Source organism: Sparus aurata, chromosome 8, assembly GCF_900880675.1.
Source record: "Sparus aurata chromosome 8, fSpaAur1.1, whole genome shotgun sequence".
NCBI classification, from domain to species: Eukaryota; Metazoa; Chordata; class Actinopteri; order Spariformes; family Sparidae; genus Sparus; species Sparus aurata.
In genome coordinates this window covers 13,414,346-13,436,785 of record NC_044194.1, presented here as the reverse complement: position 1 = coordinate 13,436,785, position 22,440 = coordinate 13,414,346, and the positions used below count along the sequence as shown (strand labels likewise).

General features: G+C 43.4%; 1 protein-coding gene across 3 annotated transcripts in view; it reads left to right on the top strand.

The window, feature by feature from the left end:
- Positions 1-22,440, top strand: part of syt7a (synaptotagmin VIIa) — an 89,104-nt gene that overhangs the window by 29,045 nt on the left and 37,619 nt on the right. For 2 of the 3 annotated variants that reach the window (XM_030425410.1, XM_030425409.1), the window contains exons 2-5: positions 5,775-5,878; positions 17,383-17,462; positions 18,855-18,989; positions 22,272-22,439. In XM_030425410.1, the coding sequence (XP_030281270.1) occupies positions 5,775-5,878; positions 17,383-17,462; positions 18,855-18,989; positions 22,272-22,439 (487 nt within the window). The remainder of the gene's footprint in view (positions 1-5,774; positions 5,879-17,382; positions 17,463-18,854; positions 18,990-22,271; position 22,440) is intronic. The other variant, XM_030425411.1, reaches the window with a different exon arrangement.

The following is a 22,440-nucleotide window of genomic DNA, read 5'->3' as shown; positions in this document are numbered from 1 at the left end:
CCCAGAGGTTCTGAGGCACTGCCCTCTCCACCTCAGCCGGAGCATAAAGATGCGGCGTGGCAGCTTTGCTGACTGGACGCTGCTCCAGTTCCGCCTGTCCAATTAGCAATCTTTCAACCCCTGAGGACTGGTCCCTTTCTGCTTGGCTTAGCTCACTGCATGTGGGCCAGATCACCTACATGCACATGTGTAACCAAAGTAATACTTTTTGTACTCAGTGCCTCTATGCACTTATTGCTAAAGTCTCTGTACTGTGATATAATCTGCGCGATCTGCCTCTGCCTTCCCCTTAAATCCAGTGTGTTTTGGCATTTTTACGATATTTCATATTTTCCTGACAATGTTGATGAGCCACACTGTTTGCCAAATATTTTTGTTACATAAATAATGCTCAAACATAAAAAAAGATTAAGATGTTACTAAAATTAGACAATGACGTATGACCATAGTAAAATCTTCAAGTCATATGTCATTCTCCAAGCTGAACTGGAAAGACAGTTTGAAAAGCTGTAGAGGCATCGGCAGTGTCTCCTAAAATGTGAGTCACTGGCTCAAGTGTATATGGCGGTAAAAGATTGCCGTGGTCCCTTTTTATAAAGAGGGCAGTGCGTAGGGAGTGTGGTGTTAAGCGAGAGAGGGAGCGACAGGCGTTGATGATCAGAGCGGAGGGAAAGTTTAGCAGTGAAGTTGTCTAATGGTGGTCAATGTACAGTTTGCCCATGAACAAACCCTGCAATACCCAAGAAGACCTCACGTTTGAGTACTATCGCTCTCTATGCTAATATCCATGCTGTCGCAGTCCATGGTAATGATGTTGATCTTGCTAGGATGGCAATCTGGTTGCCATGGTCACGGATTATGTCCAACTATTAACCATGCCCCCATTGTCTGTTTCCAAAAACAGTATTAACCATCACAAAAAAATGGTGTGTGACCTGTAGTTCCCCCAGTAAACACACCTTTTCAGCTGTTTGCAGTCCCTCCAAACTGGCCGGCTGTTCTTTGTGGGTTATACATCTTCTCTGGAGCTGCTCTTTGCTGCTGGAGTAACTCTGGGCGGGAGAGAGAGAGAGAGAGAGAGAGAGTGGACTGGCTAGATGTTCAGCTGCCCCTCAGCGAGCAGTGACAAAGACTGCCTTGACACAGCTGTGAGCCAAGAGAGAGTCGGTGCGTTTTAAGGGAGAAAGTACAGCTGGCAATCCGTTCACCACCGCCAGCAATGCAGACACAACAGCGCACATAAAAATACTCACTACGGCGTAGGCCACGTACATAGGTCACGGCGTATGTGCAACCATAAATCAGCCTTTGGGTTTCCCTAAGACATACCTTCCTTTCTGAACTTTCTTTCACCAAGGTGGAGGAGTTTGATGACCATGACAAGTTCTCCGTGATGACAGACATACAGGGGTGTGTGTCTGTCAGATCCTTAAACATCCATATTTAACCTCCTGCAGGGCTTCATCTTTTTTTTTTGTTGTTGTCTCCTTCAGCAAAAGGGTTTATTGCAAGCTCATTTACACCATCATTGTCACCACTCGACCCGCTACATACCGCCATTTATTTTCTCTTTTATGTGCATATAAAAGAGATGGCCACTGCAATCTAAAACAAACAAGTGACTTTCAAGTTCAAGGGTGCTCTGACTTCTAAAGGCTTCTGATCAAAGGGTTCAATGGCTTCTTCAGCTCACTTGTTAGTTTTACTGAGTGGAGCCTTTTTGGCTTTTTTTCGTACGTGATTCATCACCACCCTTCTTTTTCCATTCCTTACATATTTACTGTCCATATAGAAAACATTACTGCACGTCAGTTCTCATTCAACATCAAGTGGAGTTGTTTCCTCACTCCGGTTTCAGCATAGAAATGCTGTTTTATCTTTCACTTTGTTAATGCATCACCTGCCGGAGTTTTTCAAGCTAAAAGTTTTGTTTTGTTCAAGGGGAAAAGATAAATTGAATTTCCTGAGTGCTGTGATATGTGGCGCAGGCTCCTCTTACTCTAATGATGCCTCTTTTTCTCCACAGCCATAGTGCTGAAGATTTGCATATCTCCCTAATACTTCAGCACAGTGTATTTCCTTTTATTCATCTGCGCCGCCTGCTCTCAGCACTTCTCTGTAGCTTCAAAAAAACCAAGTTATATTCCATGAAGTGGGAAGCAGAATCCAGTTGTTCATTACTCAGAGCCGTAATGTGGCCTCTTTGGATGCTGCTTTTTTATTTGTAGGCTTTTTACTCCCATACCTCTCATGACTGACACAGATCATAAACCATACCACCCACCACCCCACCCCTCGACCTTCAGAGAGAGCACGGGACGCAAGGCCCTACATCAGCTGCTGGCTTTCACGGATCCACCTGACTCTCCAGGCCCTTCAAAAATCAGAACATCCATCACCGAGTCACTTAGCACTAAAGCTAGCATACAGGCCCTTAGCTGGAGACCAGTTCAGCCTCTCTTATTTAAGATCCATCGCTTCCCCCGCTGATGGCGTTATATCTAATGGACTCAACTTTATTGACCTCTCTGTGAATATACAGTAACAGTATATAGCCTGCATCTATTTCTGAACATCTATGAATGGATATATTCATCACTCAAGAGCCGGCTGTGTTTCACCGACCCCTCTAATGCACAGGAGGGCACAGACATGGCTTTTGGACCATTAGCGTGCTCTTTGACTGTACATAAATAACGGCGGAACACTTGGAATGACTTTTACGCTGATTATATCTATACCTGCACGATCAGAACAAGATCAGTCAAGTCAGATGAAGCCTTTTTCCAGTCTGTTGCCGGCAGATTAATTCAGGCAGTGTGGGATTTTAAGATGTTCGGGATTTTTTCTATCTCGTAGGTCATACAGGGAGAATTAGCAGAGAGTTCGATTGGCTCCTACTGGTTGCTTGGAGCACTTGAATGGAAGGGATAATGTAGGATGGTGTACCTGCAAGAAACTAGCTCCCCTGAAGAGCCTGTTAAAGATGCCCCTCTGGAGTTTTAGGCCATTAGTAGTGCTGTGGAGCAGTGTGTTTATGAGCTGGTAAACGTCGGAGACGCTATAAGAGAGGAGACAACCACTTAGAGCGTTTTGAACTGAAAAGTCGGCAGAGATGGGGGTTGTTCGACAAATACCCTGCACCCCCCCCCCCCCCAAAAAAAAAAAAAATTTTTTTTCGATCATCAGCCTGGAAATTGTAAATCATAAAGCATGGAAAAGAAGGATATCAAACTAAAGCACAGGATTACCAAGGAAGATGAGGTAATTCAAACATCAGACATCAAACCATTGCATTTGTTCAAGTGGCTCGATCAGATAGCGGCGTCACATAGCTGCACTTTTTTAATCGAATTCATCAAACTTTTTAAGCAAGTAAAAAAAAAAAATTGGTAAAACATGAGAGCCAGAATTAAACGAAAGCCTACATTCGTCTGTAGTTAGAAAGCAGTGGCGGTTCTAGACCAGTTTTAATAGGGGGGCCAGGTTGGGGCCGGCTTTTTTGTTAGGGGGCACATACAACCCGGAAAAAAGGATAAATCCCTCATTCGGACAAAGCAGTGTTTACAATTTCAGCAATTTTGATTGGGTAGTAAACTGCTGAGACACTTTATTTCTGCCTTTCCCTTCAGAACAAAATTATTGCAAGAAATCTGTCATTGTATTATTAATGCAGACTCCCTGTCAGGGGGGCCACAGGGGGGTCCAGACTCAGAGTTACAGGGGCACTGGCCCCTGTTGGCCCCCCCCCCCAGAACTGCCCCTGTTAGAAAGGTTTCCTGAACTCCAATAAAGCAAAGAGAAAAAACAAAGAAAGCAGAGCAAAACATTTATAAATAATTAAAATTCTATACATTATATTCTATACATTATATATAAGTTTGATATACAAGTTTCTGTATCCCAGTGACCAGTGAAAGTGAAGATATGGCTCTCTCCCCATTAAGGCCACACTATGTGGGAAAATCATTAATATTTTTTCTTTTGCCTTTCATGACTCTGCACAACATGCGTCCGACCACTGCATATGTGCTCACTGCCGTGTCGATACTGAATTGATATATTGTGCAGCTCTACTCACCATTCATTTCATTTGTGGCGAGACATGCCTGTGTGGACCGAAGACAAAATAATGCAGGTTTTACACATTTTAAGTAAAATAACGAGAAAGGAAATGCATTTGGTGTTCGGTGAGGAAACAGTGAATGTTAATGGGGAATGTTTAAATGCCATACAAGTGCCGGGTCATCTTAAAGTGGCTCCATGCAACAATTTGTAGGAAGCAGGTGACATGAGCTCGTTGGTAACACCATGTTCTGACATTACAGTTTTGCATGATGCTTATATAAAGGTTATGAATAAGTTAGCCATGCTGCAAAGTTCATCCACATCCAACTCTCCCTGCAGAGTGCACAGTCTGTTCACCCTCCACTTTGGCCAGAGAAGTAAATGGTTCTTTTTTCAGTACGGTCACATACTAGAATTTCTGTCCTGAGGATATTTTAAAGGGCTGTCTAGTGGCAGAAGTCGAATCACCACCTACCTGTCATTAGGTTTGCTGTTCATGGCCTCAGCTGTTCTGTATGTGCTCCCTCTCCTCTGACTGCAAGTGGCCTCAGGTGTCACTGTGACTTCAAAACAGCAGTTTATGCTGAGGGAGGACTGTGGAATACAATGCTGATTCTTATGCTCCATATGAAACAAGTTCAGCCACCACTGTTCCTCCTTTCTGAGCTCGTCTGTTCCCCTAGAGGACACGACGAAGTGGAGAATAAAGCAAAAAATATGATGGAGGAGCGGGATGAAAAGGCCAGTTGTGACTGGTAAAGGAAGGGCAGGAGACAGCAATTTGGGAGAAGGCAAAACCCAGTTATTGAAAGCAAAAAGCACGGGTGTTTGTCAGTGTTTGTCACTCAGCTGTGTGAAAATGCGTCCTGACACCCTGTTTATCACTGTATATTTAGGAATCAGAATTGTTGGAAAAGGAAATCATGAAGTTGAATACATTAGCATCCTCCCCGCCGTGCAAATATCAAAGCTCAACGAGGCTTCGTCCTCATCCTCTTAAGGGAAGGCCGTCGAATTGTTTAAATGCGGGGAACGTACCGTCTGAAATGCAAAGTGGTCGCGAGTTTAGATCCAATCAGTATCGTAACCGGAATGTAAACAGACGGAGGCGTGCAGGTGCAGGTGTGAAGCGACTAACACAAACACACACACACACACACACCGAGACACATGCGAGCAGCAATAGATGATGTTTTTTTATGACTCTCTTCCAGAGCCACCTCTCTCTCTGGGCTTCTACTGATACCCATTAATCATGAGCTCTCTTGTATTGTCAGCCCGGCCTCCCCTCCTCCCTGCTCCCCCCCCAGCCTCCCTCTTCCCTTCACTTTCAGCCTGTCAGTTAACAAGCTGTGACACCATGACAGTGATGTGTGTGCAAGTGAGTGATGCCTGGCTGCAGCCCTTATTGGAAAGGTATTGAAATGCTCCGGCACGAAGAGGAGGTAGTGATGAGATTGTATTTCTCAGCTCCTCATGACAGAATGTAAAAATGGCTGCCCGGCTTTTCAATTAGACGTGGAGGGAGAAGGCCCGGCATTTGTTTTGGGGGTTCGCCCCCCTTTTGATTACATGATTTACCGTGACATGCGATTGGCTCTGTCGCAAGAATCCCATGTTTTTTTCTCCATGTATGCAAAAAACCATTACTCACATTTTCTATCTTTCTGCCTCCCTGTGCATGTGTGTGCGTGTTGTGTGTACAGGCTCAGTGTCCCTCAGTGTGTTCCTGGTCTCCCTCGCAGTGACAGTGTGTGCAGTTTGGCTGGTAGCTCTTTGTGGCGTCTGTGGTTGGTGTCAACGCAAGCTGGTGAGTTTACACACACACACGTACACACACTCACTCACACACACATGAACACACAAGCTTCATTAACAGATATACTGTAGCTCCCAGCCACATTTGTTGCCGTCCTAACATGCTTTAATAATCGGAGAGTCTTTAAATAAACATTGTCTTCTGCGAGTTTGTTAGAGGATGACACTTTAGTGCACTGGAGGAAGGACAATGTGTGCAAATATTATGAAAATCTGTGCAAATATTATGTGCGATTGTGTTGAAGTGAGAATCTTCTGTAACAAGACAGTTATTAACGAAGACATATTACCAGGGGAATATGTATTCAGATCTCTTGCTTATGTCAAAGTGCCAATTCAGTGAAAAATAATTTGTTGCAATTAAAAGTTCTGCCTTCAAAATCAAGTATGAACTGCAAAATGTACCGTAAGTAATTAATTCTCCTGAAAACTGAGCCTTGTGGCATTTCCAATATACATCATATTATTTTAATTGTTAATGCTGATGCATTTAAGGTCAAAGGGTAACTCCATGTGTATTTACACGTCTTGGGGAGTAATACTGAATATGTGAAAATGTAGTATAAAGCCTCCAATAAGACTGTTGGACTCATGAACAGAAAAATTACCAAAATCGATACAGTAGAACCAGGGATATGACCTTTTTATTCCTGGTATTCTTCTTCTTTTTCAAAACCTGGTGCCTACATTACCCACAATGCAACTTAGCCACTGAGTGAAATCCCTGGAGAAAATATATGAGATTACATGAAGCGTCATCTGAAGCCCAAAAAGGCTTTTTACTACTTTTTTCACATATACAGTAGTACTCCCCAAGAGTGTTAATACACTTGAATGCTTAACATTTGTGGAGTTACCCTTTAAGTAGTTTTACTGTTGTGGTAGGGGGATGTGAAGCTCGTTTTAGCTGCTTTATGTACATTTCAAGGTCCCCTCCACAGGGTCACAAGATACATCTTGGTGAACTTGAGATGACTAATGAGAGAGAGAGAGTAAGAAAAAAAAGTTCTGCAGCACCAATTTGCATTCATTTTTTTCAACTTTGAAGTCAATCTTTGCTTTTTTGTGAAATATTGGATAATTTGACCTCCCTGAGCTTCAAACTGTTACTTAAGTAAAACCATCGCTCAATTTTAGAGGGGCAATGTCTCTGGGGTGGAACTGCTAACAATTGGTAGACATCTGAAACATGACAAGGAGCCCCAATTAGACGTTGCTTTTATGCCAGGGTTTGCAAGTAAAGACAGTCGGGAGCTACAGTTTAATCTTTAAAGGGCTCTGACACACGAGGCCAGTGGTGAGTGTCTGTGGCCTTAATTGTTGAGGTGTGTCCCGCACCCTTCGCACTTGTCTGTCTTTGCTGTTTGAGCATATCGAGTCCTACGAATACAGAAGACCACTGCCTTGAGGTATTGAGAGATATTTCGCGCAGTTGGCAAATCGGCTGTCGTCTGTGCAGTGTGTACAAGTGCAGTTTTTTGGGCCGACGTGAGATATTTATAACTTATTCTGTTTTTTATTTTCGTCTGAACGTGAACAAACGAATAACCATCAGATGACAGTACAAAATAAACAAGACACTATGTTAACGCATTGCGGTACAATTCACCTGAAATGCACTTGAGGACTTTTTTACTTTCCACCACTGTCCATTACTGCCGTGATGCGATGGCCTCAGCGCCCACATGACCTCCTCTGTGCGGCCTCAAACTAATGAATCCCTCAGACGGATACAGCTCAAACATTAGTAAACTATGCTGATACAGCATTCGTACAAGGCCACTCATTGAGGAGAAACAGAGCACAGATCAAGCAGACTGACCTCTAATAGAGGGCATGTCATTGTGATTATGTGGTATGAAATGTGATTGATTAAAGGGAGGCAACCACTCATTAGGTAGACAGACAGAGCTGTACGGCTGAGTGCCACCTCACTTGACTGACTTTTTTTTTTTAGATTTGCATGCCTTTAAAGTTAATTGATTTCTGATTCATCCTGTGCTTGTACAACCCAGGAACGCAGGTCACCTATTTTAAGTTTAATGTTGGCTCAAACTTACTTGTTTCAGTCCGCCATCGCACTGCTGTGAAACTTATTGGTCCACAGATGGCAGGATTTGGCATTTCAGCAGGCGCCGCACACCACATGTCTCTCTGCATTATGTCATATGCATTGCTTCAATCCCCAGAAGGTGGCTGTACCTAGATTCCTCTTCGATGCCGCTGTAACGTATATGAAGCGGGGGGGAAATGATCTGTGCAGAAGTAGGACGGTGCTACGGAGTCTTTCTATTGTTTGCTTCCCCGGAACATAGTGTTATATTTGATATTCCACTTTAAAGTAAATGGAGCAGTGAATGACTTCTAGTTTCCTGCTGTGGATGGTTGTAGCTCTGCTGCCAGCGCCTTGGAAAGTGCCAGAGGTCCCCTCAGGAGCAATGCTGTAAATGGATCTTATTTCCATCCGGTGACAGTGAAGAGTGGGCGGGATAGGATGACAATCAGTTGGTCTTCTGACCCTGTGAAGGCCAAGAGTAACTGCATCCTCACAGACAAGATGATGTGTGTCTGTCTCAGTCGAGGTGCTGAACTGTTAATATGTTGAAACTTCACAGATTCGTTAAGTTGCTTTACATGTCTTTATGTTAAATTCTTAATTTGTATCTTGGCCATGAACAACGCTGTGCCCATGGTCTGGTTAGGTTTAGGCACAAAGAACACTTTGGTAAGGGTTAGGAAATGATCATTTTGTGCTGAAAATACCTTCAAACACCTGGAAATGTCTCAGGTCTGGTTAAACATACCTGGTTTTGTTGCCACAGACAGCTGGAGATGTTCCGACTACCTGTCACAACAAATCTGTTGTTTTGTCGTTACAAACACGGCTGGAAATTGTCTTTATTGAATATCAGCGACACAATGGTATCAAAAAAGTAACATTTTGAGTGTCGATATTGTGTCATATTATTCATTAAAAAAAGGAAAGCACAAAAACATCAAAAGAAGAAAATACTAAGCAAAAAAAACCCAGACCAGTAAAAACTCACCTAATGATGGTTAAGTCACGTAACAGGAAAAGAAATAAATAGATAACATTCCAAACACGCAAAAGCACGATATATATAATTAAAGATATTCGATCGAAGCAGTTACTCTGGAATAGCAGCAAATCCCAGCCCCTCGACATGTGAAATACAGTTTCTCTTCTGGTGTCCAAACCATCCAATGGTGTCACGCTTACAAATAATGAAACAGGCTCTGTGGTTTCTGGACAGGCAGCCGTCAAACCTTTAACTCCACGACTGTCCCCTCCACCTGCTGATATGAAAGTCAGGGGACAAACACAATATGACAGGTTCTGCAGAAATGTCGATGTGGTACGTAGTTTTACGACACGTACCGGCGAGAAGGTACCTGTGGTTTGCAGAAATGTTAACTGTCAACATTTTATTCTAGTGCATGTTTCTTTTCTGTCCTTTTTCAGTGCATCTTTTACCCCTGCTTACGTCCGCCTGTGTGTGTCAGAGAGTGTGTGTGTGTTTGTGTGTCTTTGCGCGTGTGGATCGGCGGGGGGTAACACAGAGTGGCATTAAGATGTTAATTAAGCCCTTTGTACTCCTCGGACCACTTACTTTGGGAAAAAATGTCAGCCGCCCACTGGTGTGAAACCACATTAAACACAGCTGCTTAATGTACAAAATAATAAAGTGTGACGGAGATAAATGGCAGTCATTTCCGCGATGATAAACGTGTTATTGACGACGCTGACTCTGACAAAGCATAAATACTGCTAATCTCGTTAAGAATCATTTTCCCGCATTAACGTCCTGAAGGTGTGTTGTTTTCCACATGTGTCTAACGAGCGCGAAGGCGCGGCAGCTCTTCAATCTGGTCTTCTAAAACAAGACTCCCTCACTTCCCTTGATCTCTTCATCTCTGTTATTTTCCGCTGGAGCCTTATATTCCCAGAGCGCATGATTAGAATGTATATACAGTGTAATTTGCATAAACACACTGGCTTTTCACAGAGATCCCTTTTTATAGCTGCACACTGTAGGTTGTGAATTCATGCAGGCTGATTTATTTTTTTTTTAATGCAGAGAAATCTTTCTCATTATGTGCTCAGCAGTTAGTGCCCGTCTTACGTAAAGGCAGCACAAGCCAGTCCACATCTAAAACTTTCATTTTTGATATTTCCGAGTGTACTCTTTGACAGTGTCAGCTTTCATAAGAACAAATGTTTGCCTCAAGCTTCACGTGTCAGTTGCGAGTGGGCCCATGCCAGTTTTGGTTATGATTCATAGGTTAATAGACAAGACATTTTGGGCGAGTGTTGCTTTCGGTGTTTTAGCTTTGGCAACCAGTGCGATGGGTTTTATTTTAAAAGTCCTCATGTGCAGTCATCCTGAAGCCTCCCTCCTGCTTGGCTTTCTGTTATCTAAGCCCCCTGGAAGTACTGCACACTGAATGGTATCATCTCCTTCTGCTGCCTGCGACGTCTGTTTGCATATTGCCGTTTATAGATGCGTCGGCACGGAATTTTTAGAATGTGCACTGCAGCCAGTGCCGTTTTTGTAAGTGACTCCACACTCTCAACTTAGCAGATATCCCTCTCTATTGGCTGATTTTGGTTTGTTTTTCATGTATGTCATCATTCTCTCACGAATAACCCTGCGATTGCTCTCACGGTTGTTAAGCTGCTCAGCTGTGGGGCTGATGATTGTCAGCAGGGGCTCGTGTTGTAGGTGTTGGGTGGGATTTTCAGATATCAGAGGTGGTGCAGCTAACATCTGTTTGAGCAGCAGTGGCTGTTTGGCATTCAGAAACCCTCTTGCTTGCTCCTGTGAGCCCTGTGCCGTTTGATCCGTGACATAGTTGTGAGCGAAGTGGGGATTGGACCCGACCAGATTTACTGTTTGATTTGATCCCTGTTGGCCTTGTATCAACAGCATTTTTTGGTTGCATTAACCGGGAGTTCACCGGGAGGATGATAGTGATTAAGTCAATCAGAGGAGAGAGAAGACGTGCAAATCAATAATTATATCATTTTAAAGGAGGATTGTCACAGCCTTTGGGAATATCATAACAGCAGCACATTACGTGGATCTACAGCCCTGACCTGTCACATGGAAGTGACAGATAGAGCTGGCAGCATTCCAGGTGATATTTTAATTTTATGCCTCTGTGATTACATGCCTCTCGATGTCAGCGAAAAACACTCCACAAGAAACGCAGGTATTTTAAAAAAAAAACTGTTTTGACAGATGAACGAATTATCACTTGATGATTTTGCGGCGGACGACCATTTTAATAGTGCACTCCTCTCTAATTATGGTGTGATGTGGGTAATATTGAGCGAGCATGTAGACTCTTGCTGCCTGCTAATTCACAGCAAACAAACACAGCTGGGTGTTGGAAGGCAGTGCACTGCCAACCGAGACAGAGAGAGTGGTAGTTTCACTCTGTCTCCTCTCATGTCTGTATTCTTCAAGAAAACCCTCAGCATCACCCGGGGCAGTCCAAGTCTTCTCTCACTCATACGCAGTTCTGTGTCAAAAAAAAAAAAAAAAATCTGGGTCGCATGCAAACTTTTAATACACCCATTATCCAGTCTGCACAAATAACAGAATCAGCAAGTGATTGCACGAATCTGTAGTGGTTATTAGGGGTCTTCGGTAATTGAGCGTTTTAGAACACAATACAGATAATCTGCGCAATCTGAGCACTCAGCATATTTCAGCCCTCCTTTGTCAACTCTACTGCACATTACTGTAAAGACAGTGTCAAGCTTTCACTATGAGGTTTGAACATTACAGACCTTTTTTTTTTTTTTTTGTGGTTTTAGGTTTTCATTATGCACTGGGCGTGCGACAAAGGATCCTCCAAATTTAAAAATACATGGGGAAATGTTATGCTTTTTAGAGACCGACTGATTTGCAGTGTTTGAGACAGATGCCAATACCAATATTCTCATATCAATATATCGGCTGATATATTTTTTGCAGTAATACCCTCAAGTGTGGCTACCAAATCCCAGATGGCAAAACTGTACCAGACACGCTGACACCCAAGTTGGAGAAATGAGGGCACTTGGGGCTGATATGTAGCTAGATGAACCTGTCCGATGAGGGCCAAAACATAGTTACTATCTCAGAACTCATTTACGGTTTAATAATAAACATTATTGTCTAAAGTGACATCAGTGAATGAAAACTCGAAATGTAATAATCATAAATCATGGGAAACAAACCCAACTTTGTCCCTATGCCTTCTTTGTCGCTTTCTAACACCCTCTCCTGTCACCCTAATCGGTTATATGTTGTTTTTAGGCACTGACCAAAGTCCGTAATAAAACTAATCAGGATGGCCAAGATGCTCTATTGTTTAGAAACGAGAGATGGTCTTAAAATTGCAGAAGAAAACAAAACTAAATGAAATTCCAGGCTTCGTCGTGGCCCCTGGACATTTACTACCACTGTTCCCCTCCCCACACACCTGCTCATCTACTGTACAAGACTTTCATAATGTTTTTGGAATATGCATATTTATAACTGGCTCTGTTGGGGTTTGACTGTTAAAACGTGTTAGTAGATTGTGTTTTATTTATTTATTTTTCGTCCAAGTTGAGGCTTGCTGCGATTTGGCTGTGTCTCCTAATTGGTTCATCATATCAGCTGGAGCTATTTTGAACTCATGGCTCAGAGCCAGCCGGCGCTGAATACTGTAATCGTGTGAAACCGTTGTCGTATAACAAAAAGTCGGCTGGTTTAAATTAGACTCAAGTATTTTTCAAGGGTATTTAAGTCGAGGATGAGGGGGAGGAAATTGCTCACCCTTCCATCGGTTTGCTTGAACCCTCATTTGGGGTATTGAGCTGATTTTCTTTTTTTGTTTCTTGCCTCGCGCCCTTAGAGCGGAGGAGCTTTGTTGTGTTCATCACTGTGGATCACTGCAGCCTCCTCAGAGTGTTTCGTTGTGAATGAGCTGGAGGAAAGGTGCAGAGGAGATGGTTTTGAAGTCTTTGTGGAAATGAGGATGGTCGGACTCGGCGCCCGTCGCAGAGTCCTTCCTTGTTTTCACATCCAATCCACCTGGGACTTCCTGTCACTCATCTCTCAGTTCACTTTTCGCACCTGTCCCTCCCTCTCATCTCTTTGTCTCACATGCCGTCCTGCGTCTGTCCTTGTTTTGCTCTCTCCTGCTGGCTGCCTCTGTGTGTCTCTTTCTTTTTTTTTTTTTTTTCTTAAATTTGATTTCTATTTTGAGCTCTCGCCCCTCTCTCTCCGCGCTGGACTCTCACTCTTCCTCTGTGTCTTCCCGCCTTCCTGAAAATTTTACGATAGCATTGAATGATACATGAGTTTCCTTTGATAGCTCGTCCTCGCCTGACAAAAAAAAAAAAAAAACGCAGACTGTTTTGCCTTCCCCAGAAAACATCATACAAGAATACAGTACTTATTGCGGCGTGCTTATGCTCTATGATTTTATCGTATGTGGAAGATTCTGGCTCTTGGGCATGCAGATGTTTTGAAGCTGTAATGGCGGGTTGTGTGCATCTTTGTGCTTTTCAAAAGGTTGCGCGAAATTATGAGGGGTAATTTCATATATTCAGCCGGCTTGTCAAGCCACTGATAACAGCTATCGAATGCCTAAAGGAGACGATAAAAGATCACGAATGGTCCCTATGATGTCGCATGCTGTTATAGACTTCCATGTTGTTTCTCTGGGAGTCGGTGTTTAAATCACAAACGGGGCTCTTGTGTGCAGCTGTTAAACCAGTCGTTCCCGTCAGATCTATGTTTATTCATTTGTTGACCTCTCCGTTGCAGGTTAGTGTCGATTATACAACAGATGAGCGGCTTTGTTTCCTTGTGTGTGATGGATATCATTTTTGCTTACTGGTGCCATTGTGGGCTTTATCGTTTTTTGCTCAGCAGGGCTATTGTCAACTCTGGCTTTGTAACAGGTCCAACAATATCCAAAGCCACAATATCCAAGGTGTGTGTGTGTGTGTGTGTTTGAAATTATGTCTGTGTTATCTGGACATTATGGAGTCCACGTCAGTCAGTCTGTAATGAAGTTCAACATACAGGCTGTGGCTCGATTTGCATTTTATAGACTTTTGCTATTTATAAATATTGAGTCTGAGTCAATGCAGCCTCTGTAACAAACTCATAATCAACGTCTAGCTGATCGCCTCGCTATGGTTTTCCACCATGTTTAGATGTCAGTTCACGCAGATTAAAAAGAAAAAGTTCACGTTTATTTCTTCCAGATTGTTTAATATTACTTTTAGCAGTAACAAAGTAATATAAGGCATTACTAATAAGATTTGGTCTGGTTTTGGGTTTATTACATTTACAGTGTCAACACGTCGCCTGGGGTCCATATATGCTATATTAAAATATATTGTGTACGACACACTAAATATCTTTGAAGAAGAAGAACACTGCTGTGCTAACGAGGGCTCTGTTGTAGAAGGATCCCTTTGTGATCCAGCCCTGAACTGCAGCATGTTATGTTTTTGCAAAAGGACCAAGACACTGAGGCAGGCAGCATTACAAAACAAAAGGCAAGTTTTATTCACAAAGTTGAATCCCAGAGAACCTAAATGGGGGCAGAAAACGGGCCGGCAAAGTAGAAACCAAGAGAAAATGAAAGAAAAATACCAAAACACTGCTGCATTCATGTGCTCCTTAGATGGTTCCACTTCGCGAGTACAGAGGTCGTTCTTCCGACTTCGTGTGTTCATGTGCGTCAAGTTGGAATGTGGGCAAAACATGGGCGATGTTTTGCATTTTATCGCTCAGAGCGTTTTAAACAACACATTGACAGCTGTTTCTGGTATTTAAGTGACAAGGTAGAGCAAAGGGAATCGGATCATCTTCTGTATCATATTTTACAAATATGCCCGTTACCATCAATCCAGTGTTTACTTTCATCTGCTATGATGTCACAGTTGTTGCTTTGACTTGAGGAGGCGTTCATTGAAATTTCTGAGAAGCAGTAACACGAGGAGCAACACTCGACCGGGGAAAACAACAACAACACCAACCGAGACTTAAATACACGGTGGCTAATTCACAAATGAAACACAGGTTAGCACTTAAAAACAGGCGGGGAAAAGAAAGAGGCAGGAAGTGTAAAGTGAAACACGAGAAAAGACTTTCAACATAAAACTGGAAATGACTAAATTCGATCTCAGGACCATGAACAGAGTGTCTGTGATTATTTATCGATTTGCTTTTATGAAAACAGTGTCTGTCGTTGTTAGCATGATCGACATGATGCTTCGGTTGAGTCTTTTAAACCAATCGGAGGCAGTTTATGGTGGGTCTCTCCAAGATAAGAAGTAAGATCCATATTAACGCCGCCTTGTATAAAACATTACCCTCTTCTATTCACAGCCGGGCTCCTTAAAACATTGCATGAGCGTCGTAAACTGTTGCAGGAGTTAGCGATGAGTGTAATTGGCATATTGTATGAGAATAATCTACGACAAGCGATTCTGTTATTACATTAATTGCTATAGCACTTTAAAAACTTAAAGACTGTGCTCGATCAGTTCGAAGGATTTTCAATGGTGTTGATGTAAAAGTCGTCCTCTGCAAAGCCGTGCGGAGGATGCAGAGGAGGATGTCGATGTGCCAGGTCCACCAGGGCTCTGTAAGAACAAATACCAATGTGTGAGTCATGTTTGGAACGCAATAAGGTTTACGTCAACACCAAACTTTATTTCGAATGTGTTAACACTGAGAGAAAAGTGTGTCGACACTTTTGACTGGCACTTTAAGCAGTATGCAAATTATTGACTACAGTACAGTTTTTGATTAGTCAGAGTGGTTTTCATGTGCGGTAAGATGAGGGGAGCCCTTGGAGTGTGACACCTGTGAGATGTTTGTCAGTGATGCAAAGAAGGGTGTAAAGCAGTAGAGCAAAAAAAGCAACTGAATATGTTGATAAGCGTGTATTTTTTTGAAGCTTTGGTGAAATGGATATCAACAAAAGATTCATGTGTTCGCTTGTTAAGGTCTATAGGTTGAACAACAGCCCAACATTAGGCCTAATTCTCGTTTATACTGTACCTAGCTAATGTCATGCTAAATGAATGCCAACAAAAGGTCGGCTCAACATGCATGATTAATCAGTATCTAGTAAAACAAAACACATTAGGCTGTGTTTTTTAGCCTCCCACAGTGTAACACATAACAAGTTATAGCCTGGATAACTAGTAACATGACTAATTAACTGCTCACCTAACTCTGTCTGTACTTATTTCACAGTGCCTCAGCGTGATCCATTTATTTTGGTTCATTGGACGTACAACCATTCTACTGACCGTGTTTAACACAGTTTTTAAAAGTTTAACTGAGTTAGACTGAGTTGCATGGATTGAGATGGTGTACAGCGTGACGGGTGGTATCTACCAAAAATGGCTGATTTGCTGTTGACGATGTCAAATTCCCGTTCCTTGTAGCTAGCAAGCTCCAATCACGATACATAACAGATAAATGGCAGCGAGACTCAGTCAGATTGGTGTGGCAGTACAAGTCGTTTTAGGTCTACTTATGAAAAATGAAACCAAAGACTCTTGAATCAACATATTTCTTTGATCAATGCTAAACTGACTGCTCTCGGAACGTCACCTTGAAGTGCTGTCAGGTTGGATGCATCACTCGCTACTTCAAGCATTTAGCATTTAGCATCAGTAAAGCTTACCATAAAGACTCTTTCTGAAAGTAAAGTGGTTGCCTAGTTTGTACACAACCATAGTCCAGTTTGATCTCCAATCTCAAGCTCCATGTTCAGCCCCCAACAAGCGAACCAACCAAAGGAAATTGCCCCTCAGCCAACTTAAGATCCTTTTGTCCAAGCTGAGCCACGGTGGCAGCTCAGTGTGTCCTCTTCCCACTCATTTTGTGGGATGGGAGAATCCTCGCCTATCCTCGATGTGTATCAGAGCATCACTTTCAGGGAGGCATGCGTGGTATTTCTTGGGGGGGGGGGGGCAAAGTGTCAATAGAGATTACTTTCATTGTGACACGTGTGAAACACCTTAAACTGTAATGAGCTTTTCCAGTAGAATGCTCCCAGCAGACCTCACTTTTTCCCAGCCTTTAAATTGCCATTATTTCCATGGTTACAGCAGGTCATGCTCGAGCTATTTGAAATCAGGCTGGTGCAGGACTTTCTAGAGGCTCCTCTCCAGTAGCCAGCGGATTACCTTAAAGAGCCAATTGCCATGTAAATTTCAGGGTGGTGCGAATGATAATCATAGTCAGAAATGGCTCTCCACAGCAGATTTGATTTGACGTTGATGAGTGTAATCAGGAAACCATCAGGTAAAGGACCGATGGCACAGTGTTCCTGAGATAATGGGAGAGGCATTGACACTTGAAATTAGTAAGCAAAAACACAGCTTCAAAGGACAAATCCAAGCTAACCTTTTCTTTCTCTGCTTTCTCTCTGTCATCCCCTCCCTCCGCTTGGCTCAAGGGGAAGAGGAATAAGCCAGGAGTGGAAACAGCAGACACTCCAGACTCGGCACGTGGGCGAGGGGAGAAGAAAGCTATCAAGTAAGTGCCTGGTAACTGGTTGGGGTAGAAAAAAAAATCTGGTGATAATGAACTCCGCTTGGTTGGGCTTTGAGTCCGCAGACAAGCAAGGCACAAAATGAAGCCTGCTGTTTTATCTCCAAGCGCACAATCTCTTGCAAGAGCATGTTCAGACAGACATTAAATGAAAGGTTAGTGATTTAATCAGTATAGATTAAATCTGCATTATCTTACCTGTGAAGCTTTTGGCTGGATGAGTCTGCTCCTGCACATATCTTATGGCTTGTAAGATAGGTCTGTCTTAAGTGCAGGCCTTTAGCCACGCCTCTGCATCGCTTAAAGTGGTGCGTGTAAACGAAGCGAGTGCTTGAGCGCTCTCTCTTGAAAAATGTTTGGGTATGGAGTATATGAGTATTTTTTTTATGATTATTTTTTTTTTATCTAACATTTCCTACAGGGCTCAAACTAAGATTAAGGTATTTTCTGCTCTTGATGAAACAAGGCTATAGGTCAGCAGCAGGAAATGTCAGCTTTGTAGCGCTAAGCACAATACTTTATTCAACAAAATGCCTCTATTAACCTGCTCATCACAACTTCTCTTCTGTAGCCCCGCTGTCGTCTCAGCTATTTCTGAATTGCCTGTGTTTACTTTGCATTTTCTCTATGGACAGTTTTAAGCACTATGTGAATGTACTCTGACTTTTTTGCATTTCCTTTTTCACTGGCTCCAGCGGCATTTGGTGTGCTCTGTCGGTCATCTCAGCTTCAAACTTCTTCTTTCTGCATTGCCTTTTTTCTCTCCCCGCTCTGTCCCCTCCCGTGCTACAGCTCTGACTGCTGCTGTGTGACTTGTATGACATCAGTGATTCTGCTCACCTTTTCCTCCTCTACTTTGACTGTCTTGCGATTTATCTCTCTGCCTTGTGTCTCATGCGCTCATGCGTTTTCTCACTGCTCACGCCGAGGATGGGGGCCAGACTTCTGAATGTTTACTCAAATGTGTTTCATCAGTGGTGCCATGCTAGATGAACAGAATGTAATCACATGCTGGATGTATTCATCAAATTATGAATTCCTCTTTTCTTGCTGCATATCTCCCTCTCTGTCTCTCTGTCTTTTGCTACAGCACATTGCTTTATGAAGAGCTTTTTGTGAATGCCTTTTCTCCCCCCTAGGCTGCCCTTCCTTTTTTTTTAATTTTGAATCGGACCCCCTAAGGTGATCTCGCCAACTTCAGGTGGAAAAAAATAGACGATAACCTGGGGTCTGTTTTGTTTGATGCAGCTGTAAGACCAGCCCTCTTCCTCGAACCAAGCCCTCGCATCATCTCCAAAAGCAGCATGCAGGTGGTTGGTTGGTGCCCAGGCTGTCCGTAGTTGTGTTGCTCTGACCTGTCTCTCTCTTTGGCCGCAGTGATCTAGACAGAGACTTTTGGAATAACAATGACAACAGCACAGTGCAGCAGAGGTGGAGCTCCTATCCGCCCAAGGAGTTCGTACTAAACATTTCTCCCTATGCCCCATATGGAGATCCTCGCCTCACACTCAAGTGAGTCTTGGTCCAAGGTTGGTAAGAGACTTCCCCCTCAGCAGGGCTGTAACGAGGCAGGGGCACTGCCAATCTGCTTTCCCTTCCCCCATCCTAGCATTCCTTTCCTCTCCCCTCCGGACACCATCCACGTTTTCTAGCCTTGCAGTCACCAACCACAAGCCGCTCATCAAATTGAACCATCAGATGTGGATGTTATAATGCCTGACAGCTTATTAAATCCACCTAGTTTCCATAATCTCGATTATTTTTCTCCTCCCGAGGACCAAATTTTCTCATGAGTAACCAAGGATTTTTAGCCAAGGGCCTTCTAAAAAAGCCCATTCTATAAATGTCATAGAATCGCTGTCTGCACAAACTGCACATTATGAGACTTATTATTGTCACATAATGCGATTTCCATCAACAATAGTAATAACGACAACAATAACAACCCACCCAATGTTAGCACACTGGAGGGCAGGAGTGGTTACTAATGATTACTCATAATCTGCTTGGGAAATGTGAGTGTAGGAAAATGTCATACATGCACATTAAAGCGTCTCCGCGGCAGCCATCAGACTATTATTGCAGTGGCAAAAGCGGCACAGCCCTGTAACGACCCCGGGCTAATTCTGCCGCGACTCCTCACATCCTGTCACCTTTTAATGAACACAAAGATGCATGTTCAGATGCCCCCCTACTCCCTACAGCCCTGCCGGTCCCACTAACTTCTGACCTTTAACCCCTCACCTCTCTCCCATGGGCTCTTACCATGGAGACGGACAACCCTTGTAGCCCTTCTCTCCAAACGACATGTGTATTCTTTAACCCACCTTCTCTGTAATCTGTGTATCTCCCCCATCTTTCGCTTGTGTGACCTGAAAATCTGCCAGTTGTTGTTGTTGTTTTTGTTTTCGTGGAGGGTTGACCGTGTTCACCTGTGATTTACATCCATCCGTGGTTTCTCTTTGATCCCCATCAACCTTAATATCTGATGTGTGCTGCACTAACATTGCAGCACTTGAACTGTGTCTACTGTCTTTCATATTGGGAGATAAGCTAACAGTGTTTTTCTACGTGATGAAATAAAAGTAATTTTTTCACTTGGCACTTGAATCCAATAAAGTGTGAGCAAGGTCATACCTATCTCCCTCCGGGCACCGAGAGGACTCTAAGCTTAGACATCCTGCTGCCAGACACCTGTCTGATAAACTGTCTAATAACTGGTCATCTTTAATAGACCTAGCTGTTGAGGACTGTGTGTTAAATTGCCTGGAGAAAGGAGGTGGCGGTGTGCTTAGGAATGCGGTGGATATATGGATTAGTGTCTCTAAACTCTGCCTGAAGATGATGGCTGCTGATCTCAGGAAACCCGTTTTAGACCCCAGTGCTTGTGTTTTGAGAAGTCCATCTCTTTCCATAACCCCTCAAGGTTGTCGTTTTTTGTCCATGAAGCTGTTTTTCAGCAGTCTTTGCAAGCTTTTTAGTCTGACCGGCAGTTATAAAGAAAAAGAAAAAAACATCTTTTCACTGCTGTAATGCTGAAATGAAATAAGACGGCGCTATTGTAGTCTAAAATTTTATTTCTAACTAGGGGACGACCTCCTGACTCCAACTGATAATATGCCGCTAAAGCCAACAGAGAGCTGGGAAATCATTTCCTGTTTGAGATTCTCTTGAGATCAGCAGCTTTCAATCTCTGTAATGACGCTGGGCCTCATTTATCAAACAGGTTACCTTCCCTGCACGATCAATCTCCATGTTTAAGCCATTTATTGGACGGGGGGTTCAATACCATAATATTTCAATATTGAACCTGCTAGTTATTTAATGTCAACAACTGTCATGACACAATCTTGACAAACTGACATCAGCCATTTTTCAAATTTAGGCATCGAGTTAGGAGAATTATATTTTTTGCACATTACACTTGTGGATTTACTTCTTTTATAAATCACTGCTACTGCTACTTCTGACAGTCAGTCAGAAACAAGATCCGAATGGTATATCCCAGTAAATGCTCTCGGTGATTCATGGTCCCGTTTATTTATGTCTTCCTACTCTCAATAAAGAGTAAAGACGTTCACCTTGTGCCAGGCTCAATAAATGAGGCCCGCGTCCCCCTGTGTTGACCGTTGCTTCAGCAGTGTCATCCATGCCGTGGTTGTGATTGATGACTTATCCACATGCACTGTCAGGTCAATTGGTCAGAATTAAATGTGAAAGGTGACCTTCAAAGGGACATCATGTGAGCGTAGCACAACCCAACTCCCCCCCCCCCCCCCCCCCCCCCCCCCCCCCGCCACCTCGATCCTACACACCAGACGATAGCGTCTTCTGTGCCTCCTATCTGGTGTCTCCTGGAGCAGGAGCACCATGCATATTAATGAAATGTATTCATGTCACCAGAGGGCACTACTGTGCTTTATTTTTGATCATCACTGCTTTCAGAGTCTAAATGACATTTTAAACCTTAAACCAGTTGTGAGAGGAAATCTGAGCTGACAACTGCTCTGACGCATGAACACACTGATTAATTTGTGTAACTTTTGGAGGTCGATATGATTAGATTGCCCTCATGATCCTCTCTACTGTGTGGTGCCAGTATTTCACTACTTCCTGTTGACTCCTATTAATGCTAAGTGGTGATCAGATGACAAATAGATCTTTAAAAAAATTAAATATTACACATTAGGATCTAAAAATAGAGTGTAATCGATGTTTTACAGGAACGAATGTGCTTTTGTTTAACCAAATGTCACGTTGGACGACTTCCCAAAAGAGTCGATTATTTGCTCATGAGGCACATAAGTACAAACCGTCCTGCTACCATTGGATTGCCTTGTGTAGTTTTGCATCACAAGCCCCAAAATGCCTAAATGAATGAGAGAATGAGAACTCAATAATGCTGGCAGCTGTAGTTTTGGTCCTCCAGGCCCCAAAGGAGCGACTTCTTGCTGGTTTTCAACCCTCCACAGGCTCCCTGTAGATTCTTTTCCTCCTCTACCTCTTCCTCCCTGCTCTCCTCTCCCCCCAATCCACACTGGACTCCAGACCTTTTTCTTCCACCTGCCTCTCACTTGGCCTGGAAAACTAGACCTGCCCCCTCACACACTCTACTGATCTGTCTCACTCCCTTAGCCATGTGGTTGCTCAATCTATTTTCCTGTGTGTGTTTGTGTGTTCGTGTCAGTCTTTTCTCACACTCTCTGGTCTTTTTCTCCTCTGCCTGCTGTTATTCTCCCTCTTCTGTACCTTCTATCTGCCATGGGACCTCCGCTCCCTGCCTCTGTCTCTTAGTGGGGCAGTGTCAGGGGGTCAGAAGGGGGCAGCAACAGGGCATGGGGATGATGGGGGGGGTCCTTATCGCACTGACAGCGTGAAGAGCATGGTGACAGAGGGAGCGAAGGCCGGGAGGTGGCAGACCGTCCAGGGCCACATGCAGTCCGGAGGATTGAGACCCAAAGAG